The sequence below is a fragment of the Sinohyriopsis cumingii genome, chromosome 14 (genome assembly GCF_028554795.1).
Source record: "Sinohyriopsis cumingii isolate HCF-2022 chromosome 14, ASM2855479v2, whole genome shotgun sequence".
NCBI classification, from domain to species: domain Eukaryota; kingdom Metazoa; phylum Mollusca; class Bivalvia; order Unionida; family Unionidae; genus Sinohyriopsis; species Sinohyriopsis cumingii.
Genome location: NC_142974.1, coordinates 63,518,207 through 63,545,002, shown reverse-complemented (window position 1 = coordinate 63,545,002; position 26,796 = coordinate 63,518,207). Strand labels below are relative to the sequence as shown.

The window sequence follows — 26,796 nt, the reverse complement described above, 5'->3', positions numbered from 1 at the left end:
ACCCCAAGATCGTGTACGAGTTTAACGGTTGCTTATTTCACGGATGTCCCGTCTGTTACCCTGATCGTAGCACTAAAAATCAGTTTTTACAACGAACCATGGAAGACTTGTACCAGGACACTTGTCAGCGGCGCCTAAAGTTAGAACAGCAAGGATACCAAGTGGTGGAAATGTGGGAACACGAATACGATCACCGTATGAAAACCGATCCCGAGTTTAAACGCCTCGTGAAAAGTTACCAGTTCATGGACCCGCTGAACCCGAGGGATAGTTTGTACGGAGGAAGGACCAATGCCACCTGTTTGCTGTACCAAGCCGACGAAGAGAAAGGAGAAGAAATCAAACACTTGGACGTGTGTTCGCTGTATCCCTACGTGTGCAAATATTGTCGCTTTCCTGTAGGGCACCCGCAATTGTTAACGGAACACATCGACCTGAAAAACATTCGACAATACGAAGGCTTGATCAAGTGTAAAGTTTTGCCTCCCACGAACCTATACCATCCCGTCTTACCTCACCATTGTCAAGGCAAACTGATGTTTCCCTTGTGCCGTACTTGTGCCGAAACGTGCAACCAAGATCAGCCTTGCCATCACAGCCAGGAAGAACGTGCCTTGACGGGAACCTGGGTCAGCGTAGAATTGTTCAAAGCTCTGGACATGGGATACCAACTGTTAGAAGTGTACGAAATTTGCCACTTTCCCAAGACACAACAGTACCACAAGGGTGACCCTACTCAGAAAGGCATTTTCGCCGACTACGTGGATGCCTTTTTGAAACTGAAACAAGAAGCCAGCGGCTATACTTCCTGGTGTCACACTCCCGAAGATCAAGTACAATTCAAAGAGAAATAGTATGAACAAGAAGGCATCTCTTTAGACCACATCGAGAAAAACGAAGGCAGGCGATCGTTTGCCAAAGTGATGTTAAATTGCTTGTGGGGTAAAATGGCACAACGACCGTGTTTACCCAAGGCGGAATATTTGACAGAACCTTCCCGCTACTTCCAGATGATTCACGACAAAACCAAATACATGAAACACGTGGACGTCGTTCGAGAGGATTTGATCTTGGTCAATTACGAAGAAGATCTGGACTTTGTACAAGACGACCCTTTTGGAAATGTCATCATTGCGGCTTACGTGACAGCCCATGCTCGCTTAAAATTGTACGAAGCTTTAGAACTGTTAGGGGAACGCGTCCTGTACTTTGAAACGGACAGTTGCATTTACATCCATCACCCGATTCAACATCACCCTGACATCGAAGGAGACCGTTTAGGAGCCTGGACAGACGAGCATCCCGACGACAAGATTCTAAGTTTCGTCAGTGGCGGTCCCAAAAATTACGGCTACGAATACCGGGACAAACAAGGAGAACTGCACACGACGTGCAAAGTGAAAGGACTGACTCAGAATTATCGTACCAGTCGAGTGGTCAACTTTGGGGTATTGAAAGAAGCCTTGCAATCGGGAGAGGATGGAAACTTTAAAGTGACCACTCACCAACCTAACAAGATTGTACGTTTACCCACTCACCACATCGTCAGTCGGCCCTTGGAAAAAGTCTATCAAATCGTGTACAGGAAGCGAGTTCGACTTCCCAATCATTTCACCTTACCGTATGGACACGTCGGTATTGGTCTGTATATAAAAAGGAACTCTAGGCAAGATCGATAGTTCATTGGGACTACCAAGACCGAGCGAACAAGATGAATACTTTCAGAGAAATGCAAAACAAGTTGTTTAGAAAGGCACACTTCAAGTGTGGGGCTTCTGAAGTGGAATGCGATTGTGAGCCTTGCGATGGGTACGATGCTGTACGTTGTGACCTTAGCGATGCCGTAAAGCATCATGGGAACTTTGTTCTCACTGCCCCTATCATGGAAAGTGATGCTGTGCGTGTCAAACCTGAGGGATGCGAAAGTGATGCCGCTCGTCCTCTTGGACATTTTACTGGGTTTCGTTTTAAAGGGGAATGTTCACCTTCACGTCTACCCCCCTACGGATGTCATCCAGCCCTGAGCAAACTCCTGTTCCTGTCACCCACCCCTCATCGAAACGAACCTGTGAAAGACGAATATTCGTTTCCTGTGCGTTTGTCGGAATACTGCGACTTTGAAAATCGTCTTCAATCGTTCAAAGGAAAATGGCCTAAGTATCTGGGAGGACCTACCCCCGAAGAATTAGCCAGAGCCGGATTTTTCTACTTGGGCGAAGGAGATAAAGTCAAGTGCTTCAGTTGCGGTGTGTCACTTCACCACTGGGAACCGCAAGATTCGGCCTACGTAGAACATGCTCGATGGTCACCGAATTGTCATTACTTACCCTTAGTGGGACCGAGACATTGAAGTAACTTTACCATAATAATCTGTTCATGGATACTTTACAAGAGAACATTCGTGCTTTGCCTGTGGAGTTGAGAGAACGCATTTACCGAGAACTGGTCAAGATACAAGTGAAACGTAAGGAACAATTGCATCCGTTACGTCACCGGTGTTTGAACCACTGGTACCTTCAGGCTATACAAGGACTAATTGAGTTGAAAGTGTTCCATTGGACAGACATTGATCAACGACCCCCTGGTTTTAAAAAGGAATGGTTCGGTATGGACGATTCTATCTACTACATTGTAAACGTACTGCATCGAATTCCAGAGGAAGAGTTAACGAATTACCAACATCTTGAACACAATGTCGACTTGGTGAAAGAGGAAACTTCTGAACGAATTGTAACGTGTAAATTAGTGACTAAACGATTTAGATTCGACAATGAATTGAAACCATGTCTGTGCAAACAGTACATGTCTTGTGTCAGACCAAAGAGGATTTAGTATGACCTATTCATGGATACTTTGCTAGAGAACATTCGTGCTTTACCTGTGGAGTTGAGAGAACGCATTTACCGAGAACTGATCAAAATACAAGTGAAACGCAAACTCAAAGTGATTGAACCGTTTTTAAATTATGCTCTGTTCCAAAGTACAAGAAGACTGATTATGAGTGGATATTACATTAGGCACAAAGTTAAACGAGGCTATTGGGCACCACCCAACGATTCCAAAAACAGTGTATATACTTATGGATACTTTACAAGAGAACATTTTGGGCTTGCCTGAGGAGTTAAGAGAAAGGATTTACCGAGAACTGGTCAAAATACAAGTCAAACGTAAAGAACAATTGCATCCGTTACGTCACCAGATCTTTAACCATTGGTACCTGAATGGTATAAGAAAACTGATTCGTCAGAAATTGTTTCAGTGGTCAGACATTGTTCAAAACTTTGAGGTCGCCAATGATGTACATGTTCATAATTTTGGTTACTTCGACATTCACTTACTGCAACCTATTGAGGAAGACGAGTTAAAGGATTACCAACATTTGTTACGTGGAATCTGCTTAACGGAAGACGAAACTTCTAAACGAACTCTGACGTTTCGGTTACAGTATGTAACATTTAAATTCCCTACTGGAGAACGAAGATCTCTGGCTAGAAAGTACGTGTATTGCATCCGAAAAAAAGAGAATATAAAAACAGGCTGCCATGCCACGACTTATGTCACATGTCATTGAACAGATTCCGTGGAAGGAACTCAATGACCATATTCAAACCGTGGATCATTACCATCGATTATTACAAGAACTGTATCCATTCAATTTGGGTCGACAAGTGGTGTGTGTCTTAGTGACTTGTTTTCTGGGATTTCGTTTACCAGCCGATTCTTTGTGGACTCTTTACGATCAGTACTTACCATACCCCCATGGCCTTAAATGGTCACGAAAAACTCCTTTTGCTCAAAGCCTTGCGGTTTCATCTGGATACTTCTCGACCTCTACGGGAAAAAAAGATTCGTCAACTGTTAGCTACCCAAGACGTGTATGACGATGTGTGTATAGCTTGTGACTTACACCCCCATTGGACAGATGTCCGTGCCTGGAAAGAATGGGATTTTGAGGCTTGGACCCAAGAAGTGGCCCAGTATGCACGAGAGTTGTTCAAGGAAAAAAGTTACTTTTCAACCCGTGTTAGTGACGGTGCCAGAAGAACCCGTCACCCAGGACGGAACTGTCGTGGACAGGCCTGAAAGACCCTTTCGGGAGGACACTTGTGTGACCTTACCCCCTACTACAGAACTGGTTAAAACATTACCCAAAACATGTGGTTGTACAGACACTTGTGTTTATTCCACGTTAATGGTTATCATGTGCCTTTTATTCTTGTACTTAAGCCTTTGGCTTTTATGTATTTTTGTCTTTCGTATTCATGTTTGAAAAAAAACATTCAATAAACGTGTTCTGAAAAAAAGTATATAAACTCTCGTCTTGTTTGTTTTCGTGTCACAAGTGACATTCCTGACACTATGGCTACCTCTGCTGTCTCTGCTCCCTCTTCCTCTACTGTCAAGGTCATCGACGAACACTTAGATCGTGCCACTTGGGAGGCTTTGTATCTTCGCCATCCCTTTAACATGCTCATTGCTGGACCTAGCGGTTCAGGCAAAACCGAATTCGTTAAACGTTTGATCGAACATAAACATCATTTGATCGATCGACCACCTCAGCGGATCGTGTGGTGTTACAAAGAGTGGCAATCGGCGTGCAGCCTCTTGCGAGAAAGTCAAGGAGATTCCATCGTGTTTGTGGAAGGCATTCCTAAAGAAGACGACGGCATCGTCTCTGACTCCCGTCAAACCCATTTGGTCATTTTCGACGACATGTTAGGAGAAGACGAAGAAGAAATTAAACTGTGGTTCACGCGCAAAGGGCATCATCGTAATGCCAGTGTCGTTTACGTCACCCAAAATTTTTTTCAACAAAGTAAAGCCCATCGCACTATCAGTCTCAATGCGCATTACGTGGTCTTGTTTAAAAGCCCTCGAGATAAATCGCAAGTGCAAGTCTTAGCCAAACAGTTAGGAACGCCTTGGCTGACTCAGGCGTACGACGATGCCACTCAAACGCCACACGCCTATTTACTCGTCGATTTGAAACCTACGACCCCCGAGGATTTGCGATTTCGTACCCACTTGTTTCACCACTGGTGCCAAGACGGAGGGCATGTCCTGTACACGTCTCCGTCCTCGACTTCATTTCACTCCACATCAAAAAATCTATAAAAACCTCAGACCCTTTTCGTCTGTCTCACACACAGTGTGAACATGACGTCCCTTCAGTCGCATCTTCCCGTCAAATTGATTCGTGCCTTGTGTGGCATCAGTCGAGAAAAAAATCCACAAACACGAGCTCGTGTCTTAGAAGCTAGTCTCAAAGAAGTCTTACGATGGTTCACGGTGACGGCACGTCAAATACTCCAAGGAATCATTCAGATTCCTCATCAAACCAAACGCTTTTTCGATCGAAACAAAGTCGCTTTGGTCCAACTGGCTGATCCCCGCATTGACACTCAAACCAAAAAAGAAATCATTTTGAAACCTGGAGGGAGCGGTACTCTAGGAGGGGTCATCATTCGCTCTCTCTTAAGATGGGATCCTAATGCCCCCAAAGTTATACTCAAGAAAAAAGTCCAACGAAGCCCCAAGAAGAAAAAGAAAAAGACCAGGTCCCCAAGGAGAACTTCTCCAGTGGCGGGACCCTCCTCTTACCAGACACCACCCCGGAAAAAGAAAAGAAGCCCCCAGAAAAAGAAACAGAGAAAAAGTCCCCAGAAAAAGAAAAGTCCACAGAAGAAAACTAGTCGCAAGAGAGGCACTTCGGCCAGGACGCAACCTTACACTCGCAAACCACGACCTGCCACGTCGGTGACTGCGTCTCCGGCAGCCTCACGTTTATCCACTTCTCCGTTGATGACACCAGGAACTGAAGAGTACTTGGAGACGTTGATCACACCAAGAACTTCTCCGTTGATGACCCCAAAAAGAACTTCCCCAGTGGCAGGACCCTCCAATTTAGTGGCAGTGGCTGCTGCTCACAAAGTACCTTCTCGCAAAATCAAAGTCCATGAAGGATCGGGCATGTTACAAAGTTTACTGGATTTGTCCAAGCAAGAATTGGCTCGATTTAGTCCGTTGCGTACCCCTGCACGACGTGTCATGCCTATCCTCAAACTGATACGAGGTAAAGACAATCAGTGGCGACGCGTTCCAGTATAAAAAAGGTGTCTGACCAAGTCGGGGGTATCAGTGTTTTTTTTGGTGCTCCTGAAGACTCAAAGATCTCACCCTCCAGAAAACCCCAAGGAAAGAAAAGGAAAGGACTACCACCACGTTTAGTCAAACATGGGGACATGTTATCTGTCCTGTCCAAAGCTTCTTCACCTCTACGAAAAAAACTCATTCAATCGGCCTCCAAAGAGGTCATCGATACCGTGTGCGAATGTTGTTTGAACGTCTTGAAAGGCACGATCCCTTTGTCCAAACACCAGAAACAATGCTTAAGCAAACATCGTCACGTTCTTCGCCAAATGGTTCGAAAGAAAATTCCCATTCGTCAAAAGAAGAAGATGTTAGTGCAACGTGGAGGCATTTTACCCCTCTTGTTAGGCCCCATACTGAAAGGAGTCTTGGGAACCATGTTGGGAGGACTGGTGGGAGCAAGATAAAAAGGCCCTCGGAAGTCCCAAGATCTCAGAATCGACCCCTGACAACCCCATGGAAGGACGAAAACTAGCTTTAGTGCCTTACAAACGATGGATGGAATACCATCGGTGGCAAGAACAACACACCCCGCATTTACCTCCCAATCCCCATTTGAGCGAGATGTCCCAGTTACAACACGAATTGCAGTCCTTGATGGATCGCCAAGATTTGTCCGAAACAGAAAAATCGCAAAAGTACGGTCAACCCTTGCAACGACTGCAACTCTTTCACCAGAAAACTTTAGACGAAACAGCTCTACCCACTCTGAAAGATTTTAAGACCTTGATGAAAAGTCCAGCACCATCACCAGTACCAGTACCAGTACCAGTACCACCAGTACCAGTGAGCAAGACAGAAAAAGGAAAAGAAGAAGAAGAAGAAGAAGGGTTTCAAACTCCACCAGAAAAAATACGCAAGTTAACAACACCGCCTACCTCCAGAATTGGATGGATTAAAAAGATGATGGCCACCCCTTCTTCATCACAAGAGAAAAAGAAAGTGAAGACAGAAGTGAAGACAGAAGTGAAACAAGAACCGATATCCCCTGCTCAGACATCCTCCTCCTCCTCTTCAACACCTATTGCCGGTCGCACACGCAAAGCATTGCAATCCAAGAAAATACTCCAAGAGAAAAAGAGTAGCCTCTTCGAAGAGTGGGTGCCTTATTAACACACAAACAAACACAAAAAATGGAAAAAGTCTTAGCCAGCATTTACTACGATCCCTCGCATCCTGCAGGTTACGCAGGAGTTCAAAAATTGTATCGTGCTGCCAAAACGCAACTGAAAAGTCTCCGTTTACCTCAAGTGCAACGATGGTTACAAGAACAAGCTACCTACACTTTGCACAAACCCATTCGAAGCAAGTTTGCCAGAAGTCGCACCCGAGTGGAAGGCATCGATCATCAATGGCAAGCCGATTTAGCCGATGTCTCTCATTTAGCTAGCTACAATCGTGACTACAAATATTTGTTTTGTGTCATCGACGTCTTTTCCAAATTTGCCTGGGTCGTGCCCTTGACTTCCAAATCGAGCGGCGAGTTAGTGCGAGCCCTGCAACGAGTGCTGAAACAAAGCGGTCGTCACCCTCTTTAATGGCAAACGGACAAAGGCACCGAATTTTTGAACCAAGCTTTCCAAAAAGAATTAAAGAAACGTGACATTCATTTGTTTACCACCGAGAATCCCGAAACCAAAGCCAGCATCGTGGAACGTTTTCAACGCACTTTGAAAGAACGCATGTGGAAATATTTTACGCATCACCACACTCTGAAGTACATCGACATCTTACCACACCTGGTGCAAGCGTACAACCAATCTTACCATCGAAGCATCGGACGTGCCCCGCAAGACGTGACTCCCGACAATGAAGTGTTGGTGTTTGAGCGCCTGTTTGGTACGTCCCCGACGAGGGCTGTCCCCAAGAAGAGTGTAATGTTGGCCGTAGGAGATTGGGTACGCATTGGCAAAACCAAACGCACTTTCTACAAAGGTTACTTACCTAACTGGACGACCGAACTGATTCGCGTCACTGGACGAGTGCATGGCCGTCATCCTGCCGCCTATAAATTGGAAGACATGAACGGAGAAGTGCTCAAAGGAACGTTTTATTTGCCCGAGTTACAACGTGTCACCAAAAAAGAAGACGACGTGTACGACATCGAAAGCATTCTCGAACGCAGAACCCGTAAAGTGGGCAAACGACGTGTCAAAGAAGTCAAAGTACGTTGGAAAGGATATCCACCCAGTTTTGATTCTTGGATCGACGCTTCGCAAGTCATCGACTATAAAAAGAAGTGACCATCATGCCTTTTCACACAGACGCAGCTACGTCGACCACTCCTCCTTCACCTAGTTCTTCTGTGCAAGATTTACAAAAACAACCCTTGTGGGTGTGGTGTGGAGAACGTGTGCCTAAAACGCAAATCGTCTTTTTCTGCCAAATCTTCGTGGTGTATTGTGTCATCGGGGCAGCCATCGCCAATTTGAGTTTGCAACAAGGAGACAAACAATTGTGGACCATTTTATTGAGCAGTTGCATCGGTTACCTGCTTCCCAATCCCTCCCTAAAATTCTCCTCGAACGGGAACCACGGGAACCTTGTGTCCAGTGCCAGTGCCAGTCACCACTCCAACAACCAGAACCCCATTTTGGGCGGAGACACGCTTCTGACGTACAGTAATAACCCCTCGGACAGCCACAGAACTCTGGAATTATGAGTCACCAAAACCAATTTTACTTAACCTTGCCCAGTGACAGTTCCATGGAGGTGTTTCCCAACAACACGTTGTGCTGTTACACGGCCAAATTACCTCAAGCCATCCCGTTAGATCACGAAGCCCATTGGGAAGTGGCTTTAGTAGAAATGATTCACCCAACTCAAGTCCTCAATGTCCTTCCCAATCAAAATAAGTTTGATGTGGAAGTTTATGTCGAGCAATTGCAACAGTGGATGGATACCCACAGCAAATATGACAAGAAAATTCGTTCACAAAATCAAAAGTACACCACCTATTACTTGTTCATTCCCCCAGGCTATTATTTTAGTGGTCAACATTTGGTCAGCACCATAGCCACTAGGTTTAATGGCGTGTTTCTGAAAGCTTTGGAAAGTGTCAATAAAGGTATCGTCACCCTGGAGTACCACAAAACAGCTCGTCGCTTCCTGATGAAATTTCCTGAGGGGCGTAAAGTCATGTCTTTCTTATTTTGTTCTGAATTGTTTGACATGTTGGGCGGAGACATGGAGCTGAGGAAGAAAGTAGAACAAAAACCCGAATTACCAATCATTGGCGACAACGAGACTTTTGCCAAGTATTTTCGTACCCCGGTAGAACTGAACCAAGGACTGAGTTTAATGTTTGTGTACTCCGATGTGGTGGAGTACAACGTGGTGGGACACACCTCCGTGCCGTTACTGCGTGTCATTCCTTTCAAAGTGGATTCTGCCGCGAACGCTGACGAAGAAGGTGGAAACACTTACCACGTTCACCACGAATATGTCCATCCTCACTATTTGCCTGTCAGCAAGTCGTATTTGGACACGGTCAACATTACTATAAAAGGAGATTTGGGACAAAATATTCCATTCACCAAAGGAAAAGTCACGGTGAAACTCCATTTTCGAAAACGGTTCTCTCACGACTCGTAAGTCATGTATCCAGTGTACCGAGGGGTTGCTCGACAGCGAGGACACGGTTTAGGAGATATGTTAAAATCGGCCTTTCGTTCGGTGGCCCCGGTTTTGAAACCGATGGTGACACGCGGATTGCACGCCTTGAAAGATGCGGCACTGACGCAAGGCAAAGAATTTCTCCAAAATGTCATCATTGACAAACAAAACCCTAAAGAAGCCTTCAAGAGGGCAGGCAAAAATGTCTTGCTGCAAATGGGCAAAGACATTTTGGGCCGACGAGACACACCTATAAATGCCCTGCACGCTACTGAGTCAGGCATTCAGCAAGGACAAGGCAGAAAGAGACGACGAAGAAAACACCCTTTCACCAGACTTCAAGCGAGAAAGGCCAAGAAAAGAAAAACCGTTCGAGACTTAGACGTTTTCGATTATTGAGAAAGAGAAAAAATGATGCACCGAGAGTCTTGCGCCTGTTCCAAAACGGAACTAGATCTGTTTGCCATGCCCCCCACCATGATGACGATGCAAGAATCCCAATGGGTGGAATTTCACCCCGTCTCCTCATTGACCGATTCTGCTCCCATCGAGTTTGAAATCAAAGGACAGCCCGAAGATTACATCGATCTGAATAGCAGTTACTTGTACCTGAAAGTCAAAGTTATAGATAAGACTGGAGGTCCTATAGACGATGAAGCAGTAGCTCCCGTCAACAATTTCATGCATTCCTTGTTTAGTGGAGTGGACTTGTACTTGAATAACAAACTGGTCAGCAGCAGCATGGATACTTACCCTTACCGTGCCTACCTGGAAAATCTCTTGACGTACGGAATAGACGCCAAGAACACTCATCTCAATGCCTGTGTGGTATGGGAAGGTGACGATGAAGGCCAGTTTGAAGAATTGGAAATTGATACAAAGAAAGAACACAATGCGGGATTTGTAGAACGAAGAGACAGAATCAAAGATGGAAAGAGTTTAGAACTGATGGACCGTTTGCATTTGGACATGTGGTTGCAAGAGAAATATTTGCTGAACGGGGTGAATGTTCGCCTGAGACTGAATCGGAGCAGTACCGCTTTCCATTTATTGGCTGGTGCTGACGATTACAAAACCAAAATCCAAGAAGCCAGACTCTACGTACGCCGTGTGGAAGTGTTACCTAAAGTGGGAAACGACATCAGTCAGACGTTGAGCAGAACAACTGCCAAGTATCCCATACGACGTGTGGAAGTGAAAACTTTCACCATTCCCAAGGGACAGCGATCCATGATCGAAGATCATCTGTTCCAAGGACAGCTACCCAAACGTTTAATCCTTGGTATCGTCGAGAATGAAGCCTTCAACGGAGCTATCACTAAAAATCCTTTCTACTTTCAACACTTTGGCATGTCCAAGATCGAAGTCAGTCGCGATGGCAAGACCTTGTGTACCCGACCTTTCGAACCTGATTTTGAGAAGAAGAATTACTTGAGGTCGTACTTGTCCCTGTATGAAGCCACGGGACAGTTAGGAACCAACACCAGTCACGGCATTACGTACGACGATTACGCAGGAGGCTATGCTTTGTGGGCTTTCGATTTCACTCCTGACCACTCCTGACCAAGGCAGCGACGAGGGACATTTCCACCCTATAAAATCTGGCCAGATTCGTGTGGAAATTCAGTTTGCAAACCGAGACCCTGATGTAACGGTGAACGTCATCATGTATGCCGAATTTGATAATACGATAGAAATCAACAGTTTGAGAGAAGTCATTCTAGATTACTAGAAGCCATGGAAGACTGTTATCCCTCTTTACCTAGTGGAGAAACTTTGGACATGGAATGTAAGGAGACTGTGGAAGAAGAAGAAGTAATCATGATGAAGTCGAGATGGCCAGAACAAGAAGCCCATTTAGTCTCCTGTTTTGCCAAACACTTGGCTGAAAAAAAAACGGAATTGGTCAAGAAAAATTGCTATGGATGTCAAAACGATCATCCCAGTCAAATTCAACATGATAAATGCCTGATGTTAAATCAAGAAGAAAAATTGGACGAATATCTGGACGAAGCTTGGAGTCTCATCTCGGACAAAGACGTGTTGCATCAGTGGTATAAAGACTTGCATGAACATTCTTGTCCACCATTAACCACTCAAGAGATCCATCGTATCGAAGTTCTCCTGAATCAAAGTGAGGAGACGAAACGAAGAAACGGTTATTTGTCAGACATTTTCAAGCAAAAAGTCAGGATCGAATTGATGACTTATTATTACCTGTGAAGAAGAAGAAAAAAAACACAAATGGATACCTGGGAACTTTATTACCTTTTGAACCACAGTTCGTATACGGCTTCTTGGAATCCTGTCGTCTGTGTTAAAGATCAACTCCCTCATCGCAAACCTCAAGACCATCAAGCTTACGTGATCAACACGGACGACAGTCATCTCCCAGGAACCCACTGGGTAGCCGTCTACTTTCCTCAAGAAGGATGTGTGGAATATTTCGATTCGTACGGATTGCCTCCTTTGGAAGACGATATCATCGACTTTATGAGAAGAAATGCTCAAACCACCCGATTCAATAATGTGAAATTACAAGGCACAGATTCCTTGGTGTGTGGACAGTACTGTGTGTATTTTCTGCATCATCGCAGCCTGGGCTATTCTTTAGAACATTTAGTGACTCATTTTGATCCTCGTTCTTCTTCTAGAAACGATGTGAGATTAGATCGATGGTTCTGTGACCATTATGCTTATCTTCTGTCTCAAGCTAGGAAACGTAGTGTCCATCAATGGCCTAATGATTTCCAACAGTGGAAATCACAATTTCATTCACAACGTTGTCAGCCCTGTTTAAAGTAGACTGTATTTGAAGAAAAATGTTTGATATTTTGAAGAAAAAAATGTTTGATGTTATCATGTTGGATTATTGTTTAAAATATGTTAGAGTTGTTGTTTAGTGTTAAGTGATTATTGAATAAAAAAATGTTGTGTTTTGAAAAAAAATGCCTTTGTGGTTTGTTTAGCTATAAGAATGTTGGATTCATGCTCTTTCATTTCTTACTATCCCTTCCATAACACTCACTGAACGTTGCGACTCGAAATCCGTGTGGGGGATGTTTTCCTTCACGTCCGCACTTTGACTTTAAGAACCGGGGCAGTTTCCAGTCTAACCATCCATTGTCGACTCATCCTCCTACGAAGATGTGCTCCAAACTAGCTAAGCTCAACGAAGCCTACGTGAATTTGCATAGGGTCAGACACAGTCTGATACCGAAGCCAGAAGAGATAGAGAATGTGAGAATGTTAAAAGTCACTGAAGACCTGATAGAAGAGCTCTTCAGAGAAGAAGTGAACAGGGAAAAAGAAGAATGGACAGAGAAGTACAGACTTCAGAGACAGCAGCAGCAGCATCAACAACAACAGCAGCAACAACAACAACAACAACAATAGCAGCAGCAACCTGAACCTGACAGAGGCTTTGTCGATTGTCGTATCGACACCAAAGAGTTCTTCTTCTCTTTCCGAAGAAGCAGACCTATCGCCAGAAAGTCTATCCTCAGAGGACATCGCATTCTTAGAAACTAAAAAAAGATTGCCATAGCAAACAAAAAAACAGCCCTTTTCAGGGCTACCCAATACTCTAGAAAAGAAATAACGATCAATTTGCCAATGTGTGTAAGTAGAGTAGTGTGAATATAAACACTAACTCTTTTTTAAAAATGTGAGGGTATGTGATTGTGTTTGTAAGTGCACACGTACGTTGGTATGGATAGTAGATTAAAATGATGTCATTTTTTTGGTGTTTGAGGTGTATATTTGGGGTTAGATTGGATTGCTTTGCGTATGTGGATAGTCGATTGAAGTGATTCATGAAAAAAATTTTTAGAATAGGAATGGGTAGTATAAAAAAGTAAGTGAATGTTTCTTTTAGGTCCGCGCGTTGTTTGGTCATGATCTAGGTAAGATCAATTTTATGTTTTTAGGGGGATGTTTTCCTTCACGTCCGCGCTTTCAGTATAAATTAAAACTCGCTGGACAGTCTAGCTACCCTTGTTGATTGTTCAACAGTAAAAAAGGAGTAGAATGAGCAGCAGACTGACTAAATTGATGGAACTTCAGATGCATCTGGAGTATGCCAGATACCTACTGAACGAGCTGACTGCGGAGGCCCTTGTGGAAGAAGTGAGAATATAACAGGAGGAGGAGGAGAGAAAAATGAAAGAAGAGAATGAAAGAAAGAGAGAGATCAGGTGTCACCCTATGATGAACCCCGTGTGCAAGGTGACACCTGAGTCAAGGACATCTCGCCAGCCTGTAGCTGAACCACAATCACAACGAAGACAAAGACAAAGAAGACAGAGGGAAGAAGAAGAAGTGTTCACTATTCCGCACACGGAGGAGTGGGATAGTGAAGCCACTCACCCCCCGTCTGCTCTTCAAACGAGTCATGTGAATTGGACTAATGATTGGAGTAGACGTTGTGTCTGTGGTGCCAGACCCGGAAGGTGCCACCATTAACCAGGGGCTTCTGAAGTTACAAACAAACAGCCCTTTTCAGGGCTACCCCAATACTCTAGAAAAGAAATAACTATCCATTTGCCAATGTGTAGGTAGAGTAGTGTGAATATAAACACTGACTCTTTTTCATAGTGTGAGTGTATGTGTGTTTGTGTTTGTAACTGCTCAAGTAAGTTTGTGTGAATAGTAGATTATGGGTTAATTTATTGTTTCTTAGCGTATGTGGAGAGTATAGTTTTGGTTTTATTATATGAAATGAGAAAGTAGGGGGATGTTTTCCTTCACGTCCGCGCGTTGTTTGGTCATGATCTAGGTAAGATCATTTTTATGTTTTTAGGGGGATGTTTTCCATCACGTCCGCGCTTTCACTATAAGAACCCACAAAGTTCGATGTTGGAACCATTCTAAGGAATAACTGAGACAAAATGACTCAAGTATCAGTTCTATTTAATCTATTGAGAGACATCTATTTCTGGATAATGGATGTAGAATATGTTTTAGGAAGAATAGAAGAGGAATGGAGGCATGGAGATATGAAAGACTTTGTAACGAGTCAAGTTCAAGGCCTAAAGACAGCAAGAGATATCATAGCAGGGATGATTGAAGAAGAAGTCAATAAGTCAAGAGGCTTCATTAACCCACCTTACTTCAGAGTGGGAAGTTTGAAGGAAGCACTGGATCATGTCATCCAAGTCCGGTGCTTCCTAGAAAAAATATTGTACTGGACAGAGTGGAGAAATGTAAAATGGGGATTGGAAAAGGTGAAGAAAGGGGAAGATCTGATGAGAAAGGTAATGGAGGAAGAAATAGAGAAGATTAAAGAGAAATGGAGGGAAGAAAGAAAAGATGTGGAAAACATAAAGAAAAAGGAAGAGTTTGAGCGGCTTAACAACAATTGGATGAAAATCCAAGAGAAGTTCCGAGCCATGGGTCACCCGGACTGGATGCCGGAAAAAGAAAAGAAGAAGAAAGGAATGATGGAAAAAATAAGAGGATGGTGGAAGAAGTTAAGGAGCTAGAAGAAGAAGAAGAAAAAACCCAAAGGCCCTTTTCAGGGCCAGCCATATTTCTCGAAAAGAGAATGACTTTTCAATTGCCTAAATTTAAATTTAAATTTAAATTTAAATTTAAAATTTAAAAAAAAAAATCCCGTATTCAATTCCCCTTGTCCCTAAACAAGCCCAAACTCTATTCCCCATGTTAATTTCCCCTTGTACGTATATTGACCCACGATTTATTCCCATGTTAAATTCCCTTGTACGTATATTGACCCACGATTTTTCGCCATGTTAAATTTCCCTTGTACGTATATTGACCCGGGGGGGGGGGGGATCTGTAATGCTAATTCCCATTGTACGTATAGTATCCCCATATACTACTATCGCAGATGATTTCCATAATGAGTGGGATCGAAGCATACGGATCAGGCAGTCTTGCATTTGCTTCTCTGTTCCTGCTACTTCACCAGGCCATAAGTGAGTTTATGTTATGCCAATTTGTCCGCTGTTTGTTATCCTTCGGTCAGCATTTGCATGTTACCACCATGCCACGATGGTACGGGTTATGTTTTTATCTGATTTCTTTAAGTTGGAATACTTATCTATATTGTCACTATCTCAGATTATAAGCGAGACATACGCATATTAATGAGCTGAACATTCCTTGTCGTTGACTGAATTTGTTACCAATTTGGAGGTGCTAGACTTATCAGATTTTATCAGTCTTTAATATATACTTATATTATCAAGATCACATAGTATATTTGATAGTGAGTGAGGTTCATGCATATTAATGAGATTTTTTTTTGCATCTGATTCAGTCACATTATCCTGACACCAGGCCGACAAGTCCTAACACTAACCTCTTAATACTGAGCTCCAAGAGAGGCAGCTGCTAGTACCATTTTTATAAGTCTTTGGTATGACACCGCATCCGAGGCGGATGTTCTGATCACTTATGTCACCAGAGCGATCTCTCTTTGGTAAATAGATATAATTGATTCTAGTGAACAATGTACAATAGAGATAAAGTCATGGCTCACAATGACAACCTCCAAAATCATCCACAAAATTAGATACGTTCAGCTATCCAACAAAGAGTTGTATATCACCGATGGCAAAGCTACACTGTTCATGACCTATATTTTGCGCTATGAGAGGAAGCGGACCACGCAAAGTGTTATTGGTCGACCTTATTCACAGCACCAAATTAAGCATCGTTCAAGTTAGCAATACACAAGACCGAATGTGCTTAGCCCGTGTCATCGTCGTGGGAGGAACATATGCTGCCAAGAGCGATACTAAAGATTGGAAAAAAGTTTGGGAGATCATTCGACAATCAACAACAATGAAGCAGCACTTCTGTTACAGAAGGCAGGCAAATCCAGAGACACTGCAGGCGGAATTAGTGAAATGCCCTAACACACTAGCCATCATACGTTCTCACACTTCCTGGTCCATCAAACGTCGATACTCGACCAAAGCTGTGCGCTGGTTACATTACTTGTGCGAAAAGGAAGACAAATGGATCAAACATGCCAGAAGCAGAGGAGGCTAAGAGACTACTGGATAATTATTTGGCGAATCGTTGGTATTTAGAAGAACCCAAGATCGTCTGCGAATTTAATGCATGCTTATCTCACAGATGCCCTACCCGTTACACTCAGTGAGACGCGAGAAACCAATTACTAGACGCCACCTACGAACAGTTGTATAAGACAACTTACCAACGACGCCTGACGCCTAAGCGCATAACAACAAGGATATCGAGTGATAGAAATGTGGGAGAATGACTACGATCTACGTTTCATAACCGATCTCGAGCTTAGACGCTTTACCGAAAGTTGCATCCTGACGGCTATGGAACCTATGAACCACCGTATTAGTTAATATTTGGATGACGAATAAATGCCACGCGCTTCCTGTACGCCTTGAAGGAATCGCAAAGAGAATAAATCAGATACCTGGACGTGTGTTCGCTGTATCATTGGGTGTGCAAATATTGTCTCTTGCCAACAGGACACCATCCAGTGTTGACGAATTTTACCAGTTTCCCAACACAGAAATTTATCAAAATTACGAAGACATGAAGAAGTACATATTTAGAAGCTATGTCAATTCCTATTTGAATCTCAAACAAGCTGCTTGTAGTTATCCTTCCTGGTGTCAAACTTCTGAAGAGCGAAAAACATTCAATGAATGGTACCGATTCATCAAAGGCATCACTTTAAACCACGTAGAAAGGATACAGGAAGAAGCTTATTTGCCAAAGTCATTCTCAATTGCTTGTGGTGAAACAATGGCACATATATCGAGTTTACCCAAGATGGAGTACTACTACGCACATGGGGACAATAAATGACGAAGAAGAACCAGATCGTGTACTTCCCAACGAGTTTGGAAATGTCATTAATGTCGCAACATATATGACATTATATGGTCACGTAAAATAGCACGAAACCTTAGAACGTTAAGGAGATCGTGTCCTGTACCTTGACACGGACAGATGCATCATTCATTGCCTCGCTCAGACGATGAAGGGGATCGGTTAGGGACATGGACGGACAAGCACCCAAAACACGCGATTTTGATTTTTGTTGGCATATGTCCCAAACATAACCATTACCTAGAGCCCGAAGGAGAAAAGCATATCAATCGCAAAGTCAACGGATTGATGCTAAACTATCAAAAGAGCCAAGAGGTGAACTTTGACGGGTTGAATGGAGCTCTTTGAATCCGGAGAGTATCAACAACTATGGGTGACTGTGATCTTGGAGCTGCACAAAATTGTACGGTTACAAAACAACAAATCTTCAGTCGTCGTTTGGGAAAAATATATCAAATCGTGTACTAGAAGCGAGTGCTGCGTCTAAACCATAATAAGCTGCCGTACGGGCATGCTGATATCAACCGGTATAAAAATTAAAGACTTCCAAAACCGACTATTCATTGCGACTACAAATGCTGAGCTTGAAAGATGAATCATTCCACACAGCCACGAGCGAATGATAAACTTGAGTGCCTTGCGATCGTATCGATGCCGTACCCTGCGATACCATTGACGAAACACGTCAATAGTCACTATATGAATATATGCTCTTTCCGATTTCCCGTTTCTTTCACACTGATTCATGTAGTCTTGTAATTTCGACCCATCCTGCTCTTGGTAACAAGATTACCGTATGCAGCCTCAGGAACATGGGTCATCAATGCATGGATCACCAATGCTAATCGTCCAATAGTTGCACACTGTTTGCCAAGTCAAGGGGGTGGGTGGGTTTGGATGCTATGGTCACTGGTCAGGACCCAAACGGGATTAGGACACTACTGACACTACTCCCTATTTTGTATTGCATAACAGCATCTGGTCTGATTTAGAGGCATAGTCTTGAGTCTGAAAAAAGTACCCCTATTAGAGAGACAAAGCTCCTGAAAAACACACAAAAATATTTATTTCCTTTCATCTCGTAATTAATTTAACCCAAAATTATGATTTTTTCTTTACTAGCTACCAACAGCGACAAAAAATATTTAATTCTTTTTTCAGCTTGTAATTAATAACTTTGACTAATACGTGTGAAACATGTTAAATATCTTTAAAACATTATGTGGAAAACCGTCATTCTGAATTATTCTCTCGCGCCTGCATTCAAGTTACCCGAAGCTGACCTCTTCCGAAGATTGGGGATTTGAGATATGTGAGATTATACTGAATAACAATAACTAAAAGAACGCAAACGTTCATACAAAATTCAAGCGCGCGCGCGCGCACACCCGCTCACCCACCTACCCACACAAAGAGCTAACCTGTCAAGTGGGCATTATATTGTTCTTTAAATTAATATTTAATGTATCTCCAAGATAAATATACCAGACTTCTTTTACCAAATACTTTGATTAATACACGGATTTCATACTTATGGCATAAATTATTTATTTTAATAAACTAGTGATAATTAAGTGAAGTAGTTATTCAATGGAAAACGACTTTGTTTATTCTAAACATGTAAGTGGTCCGTAATAAAATGCTACTGATCTAATTTTTTGCAACATTTACCCAAATTTTAGCAACAATAGTTACAATCCAAGCAAGCATGGAACAAACATAGTTAGCTTACATGAAGCTAAGTGTTGTTAATTTCCATTCAGAGCATGCATTTTACTTTGAAATTGCTGCCTTCTACGTTTCGGCCAATCACTACACTCTCGTGGTAAAAGGGCATGATATCGATACAGCTTACTTATTTACTTCGTGACAGACGGATGCACTATTTTTCTATTATAATTTTGTCCTGCATTTAAGTATGACAAACAGTCCTAAATTGTCGCGCACACCATTCTATTTACATCATATCTGCCTCTGGGAGTGCTCCCGTGCCATAGTGATTATAGGGTCAGCGGGAGGTGGTGGATTCGAACCCCGGCCGAGTCATACCAGAGACTTATAAAATGGCGCTCAACACTAAGAGGTTAGTGCTAGGACTGGATGGTGTAGTTTCAGAATAATGTGACTGGGTGGAACACCATGCTTCATGTCTGTGACAAACTGCCTCACTGTTAGACATCCCTGTAAACTGTCACACTGCAGACATCGTAGCGATATGACTTAATTTTTTTTAAAGCTACGTTAAAATTCCAAATCACACAAAAATCTCCCAAGGACGTCATGGGGTGGGGGTGGGGGTGGGGGGCAGTAAAATGTAAAATTGCTGTTGCCGATATAAGAAAATTTACAACCCGTCAAGTTTTGCCCCCCCCCATCAAGTTTTGCTCCCCCCATCAAGTTTGCCCTCCCCCCTCCGAAAAAAGTTGAAATGACGTTACTGACATCTGCCTCTGGTATACCATTCATTTATTATTGTAAACATTTTCTTTTTTTATGAAAATGAGAAAAAAGGGTAATAAGGCAGTATTCTTTTTCTTCAGAACATAAAAACAGCCCAAATATCCGCATGAACTCGGGTCAAATGTATTACTTCCAAATCAGTTCCCATAATATTGTTGAGCATTTTCCTCTTTCTTTTTGGTAGTGATAGTCGACTACGATTGATATATTCTTGCTACTGATTTAAATTGTCTATACCTTAGAGGTTTTTAATGTGTGGCCGGAAGAGAAATAGGTGACCCGTTGCACGCTAGTTTTTTAAAGTTCAACCTCTTATAAAATCATGAATAACCTACGATGTGAACATCGCGGTGAGTTCACTTTGGGTTCATGTTGTAAGATTGTTTAGGTTAATATATGATTTAATAGAATTTAGACAGTGGAAAGTTTTTTGCTGACAAACAAATATAGGTGGATTATAAAGGAAAAATAATTCAGATCGAGTTGATATATGAAGAATAAACAATCTAGTAAATACGTTGTAGTGCCTAACATAATCTAAATTCTGGATGATTTGAAGGAACATTAGAAACCCATATTATTCGAGTTTGTACTGACCAATCGAGCATGCCCTTGCCAAACGAGACAAACCAGGAAGTAAAAAACAACGTTATGCAAGTGAAGAAATATACATTATTTAGATGTTTTCCTTTCAGGGTTATATAATGGTTTCATGTTAAAGATGGCGGCTGTTAATACAGAGACTGAAGATGGACCTTGTTGTCCAATTTGCTTGGAGCAGTTCAAAGTACCCAGACAGCTGCCGTGCGCCCACACCTTTTGCGAGAAGTGTTTACATTCCCACATAACAACCGAGGCTACGAAGCATACGAACCTTATATATATCAAGTGTCCTGTATGTAGAGATTCCTCAAGTCCCTCTGTAAAGGACAGACCGACAAGTGAATGGGCATCTTTGTTTCCCGTCAACACAGTGTTACAGGTAGTCTCAATGGAATCGAAAATAGACCGTTTGTGTGACGCATGCAACACTGAGGATACTGCTACACCGGCTGAAGGTTTGTGTGTAGTCTGCAAAGAAGCCATGTGTAGAGATTGTTTGAAAGTACATAGGAAACAGAAGCTATCAAAAGATCATGCCATTGTTAGTGTCGAGGAATTATCTTGTTACCCAGAAAATGTGTTGAAAGTAGCCGAAGGCTTTACATGTTCGGAACATCATGGAGAAGATATCAAATACTACTGCAAAGATCACAAGGTTCCCTGTTGTGCTGCATGCTTCTTTCACAGCCATAAAATTTGCTCTAATGTGATAGACTTGAAAGAAGAACTACCTGCTCTGCTACGCGAAAATAAGCTGGTTGAAATAATTGCAGATTTGAAGAAAATCGAAACACATCTAAATAAATTTATGGAGATGAACGATGTCAGTGTTAAAAATCTTGAGACACAAGTTAACGGACTAACCGCCGAAATCAAAAAGGTAAGAAAGGAAATAAACGACATTCTAGATGAGTTAGAGAAATGCGTGAAGACAGAGGGAAACAGAATTTACAAAGAAGAGGTTATCAGGATACAGTATGAGAATCATCAGTGTTTGTCACTAAGTCATGCTGTGAGAAATTCTCATTATCTCATTGAAGCAGTAGGTAAATATGGGAGCAACTTTCAAAAATTTCTGATGGCAGAAAAAATGAAGTCACAATTACATTCCTATTGCAATTTGGTTGGAGAAAAGTACGAGAAAACTAATGCAATAACATTTGAAGTGCAATTTGCACCTCCGATTAAATCCATTTTGTCTCTCTCTTTGTCTGAATTGGGGAAGGTTGTAGCTACAACCAGCTCCAGGACTCTACCCCATACATGCCTGCTAAGGCCAACGAAAGAATGTCGTGTAGAGACAGTTGATGTAATTGATCTTAAAGTCCCTGCTGCTGGTAAGACACCTTGGTATACTGGTATCACATTCCTCCCTGGAGAAAGATTGATGCTTGCTGATTATTCAAATAAACAATGTGTCCTACTAAGCTCTTCCTATCAGTTCATCACAAGTCATACACTGACAGGTAAACCATGCAACATCTGTATACTGGATGACATGGAGGTGGCAGTGTCGTTGTATAATGAGAATAAAATCCAAATTCTGTCAGTGGTGGGTGACGTCATCAGGCCAGTCAGAACGATAGCAACCAAATACAGTTGTAGTGGAATAGCAGCTGCAGGGAAGGGGGAGATGGTTGTAAATGGTTGCAGTGGTAGTAACAAGAGTCACTGGGGTCTGATTAACACGAGAGGAGATGTCAAGTATTCACATCAGTATGACTCTTCAGACTATGACGACAGCTACATAGCCATTAATAACATGAAAACACGAGTGTATGTTACTGTGAATCATAATAATTCACTTGTCAGTTTTGACATGGATGGTAGAAAGCAGTTTACCTACAGTCCTGACAATCTTAGAGGCCCCAGTGGAGTAGCTGTGGACAGATATGACAACATCTGTGTTCTTGGATATGTGTCTAACAACATTCACCAGCTGTCTCCAGATGGGTCTATCATACAGGTCATAACTTCAGGTGTGCCAAAGTCTCCGATTGCGATTTGCATTCACGAGAGTAAGGATATGTTAATTGTCACGAACGATTCAGATCAAAGGAAACTTCACATTTATCAGTTGAAATAAAATGAAATAGAATAACACTTTAATGCTACATTTCTGTAAAGTTAAGTAAGTACAGTCGACGTATACACTTGCTATCCTCACCATGTGCATGGAAAATATCACGAACGTTTAGTACCTATGTGACTAAAGTCATACTCAATTAATCTTTCCCCGTTTTATGCATATTTGTAAAAAGGGTGTGGGGGATTATTGAAAAGAGGTTCTTTATTAGTAATATATGTAATCATAGGCTGAGATCTGTTTCATTACTTGAAATTCTTTCAGCGTTTGATGCCTGACATTTAATGCTTTTAACACTAAAGGGGAGATAACTTATATGACCGTTTCCAATACTGAAAAGAGTTTTGTCCTTTATGCTGCCTACTGTGGGACACACGGTACTAATTATACGGAAGAACTGTGAACCAGTCTAGAAATGGGTGAAGAAATAATAGAGTATTTACAGGTTTGGTGGTCCATAATTGGTTAATAATGAAAATTAAAATTTTAGGAAAAATATCTTTTGAGAGCTTATCCTATATGTAATGTAACAAAAATATTGACAAATTTCTACTGATGCAATTTTAGCATTTTTACAGGCTTGACTCAGGAGTACTCAATACCGAAAGTAGCACCTGATTCATTTGGTGCAGAATCAATAACACGTGTTTCATGCACATGTATGTAAACAAATTGCCGCGGGTCATATGGTGTTCTCCACACATAAGCTTGCACCAAGGTTAGATGTGCACGAAAAATTATAGGTGTCATTATCAGCACCCATAAATTTTAAGTTATTGAATTTTGAATATGATAGTGTTTCCATATGTTTACCATTGGAGTGGAATTAGTACCGTGAGTCCTATATGCGACCTAGACCATAATAGGAGTTTGTTGTTTCCATGGTTACCACGTGCATACAGGGTATCAATTTGGTGGTTTTTACATATGACAATCATAATGGAGTCTTTTTATCATGGTTTGCATGTGATTTTGGAGAAAAATTCTATACAAAAGACAGATGGGGATGGTTTTATACACTGGAGAGTGGAAGCAGATAGCTCAGGCCATAGGGAAAAGAGCATAGTATGGCCTGATGGCAGAATTTCATATGATGGTACCCATAGATTGGCCTATATGGTTAAATACCATTTAACACATGCAACAATTCCCCAAAAGGGGGTGGGGGTGGGGGAGATTTTATATGTAAGCCACTTATTTCACAATCACTTATGTATCAGTACTGATCATTTAACTTTAGAGACACACTCAGCAGATCAAAGCAGAGAACATTGTAAAAATAAGGACTGTGCACAAAACTGCACATGCTGCATTGCCTCAACCTGTAAATTGAATTATTATATGTCAACTCACATTGAATATCAATTATACAGGTCTTATTTCTTATCCTAGAATTAAACTCCTTGACACCTATTCTATGTTCAGCATGTTTCTCATATTGGTACATTACATTTTTGGGCAAACAGTATTGGAACTTTTCTGCATTCCTTTTGTTGAGGGAGCAGGGAGGGATATTTTCACTTAAAATAATAGTTTTCAACCCTTCATTCCCAATATAAGTCTCCAAAAGTCCTATCTGTATTGCATTCTTTACACAGGCAGATTTTCTTCCCCAACCTCTCTTCATACAGTTGAAACATTCTTGATGTATAACTGCATGGTGAACATACTGCTCTCTCCCACCAAACCAGATCTCTTTTTTCTTCATGTACCAAGTCCCATGATAGAAAACCTTCATACTCAGGGTGTTGCAACTTGTGGTCTCAGAACACATTATTCCAAATCTCAGCATTTGATTACTGCGTGCACTAAGCGATATGTGTTTTGTTCACCATATATGTTGTTGTGAATAAATGAAAACAAGCTTCATGTCAGAAATATGGTTTTATATTTGAAACAAAAGCTATTTATAAAACCTACATTGCTCTGTTCTTACCATCAAGTAATAGTAAGGAATCATTTAGCTGTAAATTAGAGCTTGCTATTTGGTTTGCCAAATCAAGGTGTATTACCTCCCCTTTGACTGTAATTGAGTGATTGCAATGTTTGCTTTGTTTCTCTTTTGTTCAATAATGTATGCATTTTTTCAGCTTTATATTAAAAAGTAAGTAATTTAACACTGCTTATAGTGGAAAGTAGCCACAGTAATGATTTTGAGACTTTTTCTTAACTTTTTATGAGCTTTGGGTAAATGTAGGTATATATTTATGTATTAGACAACTTCAATATGCAATTCAATTCTATTACTTAAATTTAACAAGTAGTGTATTCAGTGACAATTTTTATCAGTGTCTGCATATTGCATAGAGACATGAACTTGTCTTGGCATAGCAAAGTTTTTCACACATTTCTCCACCTCCAGCATACTTAATAGCTTGAGTCATAACAGTTTGTGCATACACTTTCTGTCTCCAACATCAATGTCAGCATTATAGGAACTTTGGATAGCTTTTTCAAATTTGTCTCTTGATGTCCTTATGTAACATACCTCATGTTGATGTGTTATTTGGGTTGATACACTCCCCCCCCCCCTTGTTGTGGGGAACATTACCAGGCTTGAAGAAGTTACTCTGTCTATTCTTTGCTTATTCACCCTTCCCCATAGTTTTATACTAAAAAGTAGCACTATGTTATTTAATTATTCAGTTTAATAAAGCTTATGAAACTCTTCCTTGGCTTTCATACCTTTTTATTAACATTTGGGGGTCATGAATCACATGTGATGATAGTTTAAATAAGTTTGGAATATCAGCATCTCTTGATGCTTCATGGGTGTGTGTATTTGTTTTAGTCACAAAAGGGCAATGGCCTCTTATCATTTTGACCTCTCATGTAGCACACTTATTTGTTTTGTTTGATTGATGTGAATAGGGATGCACTGTATCTTATTTCTGTGAGAGTCAGCAAGAAAAGAAATGCAATTTTGAAATTTAAAACATTTAAAACTTGTCTTATAGCCAGTGAGAGATGAAAATACAATGCGTCATGTAATTTGATACCCTGTGATGTCATACTTGCTGATGTCAGCATGCTTGTGTTTCTTTTGTGTAGCATGCATGCCATAGAAAGATAACATGAAGATACAAAGGCAGAAAACAATTATTTTAATAACAAGAATAAGCCATTAATAAGTACAATACAACACAGCAACATGTAATGCGGATGCAATTTAACTATAGATATTGGTATCACATATAATGCTATTGCACTATTATCCATGCACAAGCATGGCCAATTCTTTCTTACAATTATGCTCTAATATCAAGGAGTAAAATACAACTTTTTCAAAAAAAATTAAATCTGGTTATAGGACACACGGTACTAATTATACGGAAGAACTGTGAACCAGTCTAGAAATGGGTGAAGAAATAATAGAGTATTTACAGGTTTGGTGGTCCATAATTGGTTAATAATGAAAATTAAAATTTTAGGAAAAATATCTTTTGAGAGCTTATCCTATATGTAATGTAACAAAAATATTGACAAATTTCTACTGATGCAATTTTAGCATTTTTACAGGCTTGACTCAGGAGTACTCAATACCGAAAGTAGCACCTGATTCATTTGGTGCAGAATCAATAACACGTGTTTCATGCACATGTATGTAAACAAATTGCCGCGGGTCATATGGTGTTCTCCACACATAAGCTTGCACCAAGGTTAGATGTGCACGAAAAATTATAGGTGTCATTATCAGCACCCATAAATTTTAAGTTATTGAATTTTGAATATGATAGTGTTTCCATATGTTTACCATTGGAGTGGAATTAGTACCGTGAGTCCTGTGAGTGCTGTATGGTATTTAGCATACGTTCGGCCGACGAACTCGCAGAAATTCATGAAACTGAGAAATTTAGTCTTGGAAAGTGTGAGAATTTTAGTCTTTAAATGTGCGATATTTGAAGAGAAATGTTAACATTCAATGATCATAAATTTATAGAATGGAATAAGTGAGATATAGGGAGATAAATATTTTTATCCGAAGATAACCACAATTTACACGAGTAAAAACGTGATATGTGAATTGAAAATCG

General features: G+C 41.4%; 2 protein-coding genes across 3 annotated transcripts in view; both read left to right on the top strand.

Annotated features, from left to right (window-relative positions):
• The window catches only part of LOC149783999 (uncharacterized), a 91,412-nt gene that overhangs the window by 25,843 nt on the left and 38,773 nt on the right, over nucleotides 1-26,796 (top strand). The gene's annotated exons all lie outside the window — the stretch shown is intronic.
• LOC149784000 (E3 ubiquitin-protein ligase TRIM45-like) lies at nucleotides 20,691-25,437 on the top strand. The gene has a single exon (XM_089932103.1). It carries the CDS (start codon nucleotides 20,786-20,788, stop codon nucleotides 22,760-22,762), a length of 1,977 nt encoding a protein of 658 aa, XP_089788229.1. The 5' UTR covers nucleotides 20,691-20,785; the 3' UTR covers nucleotides 22,763-25,437.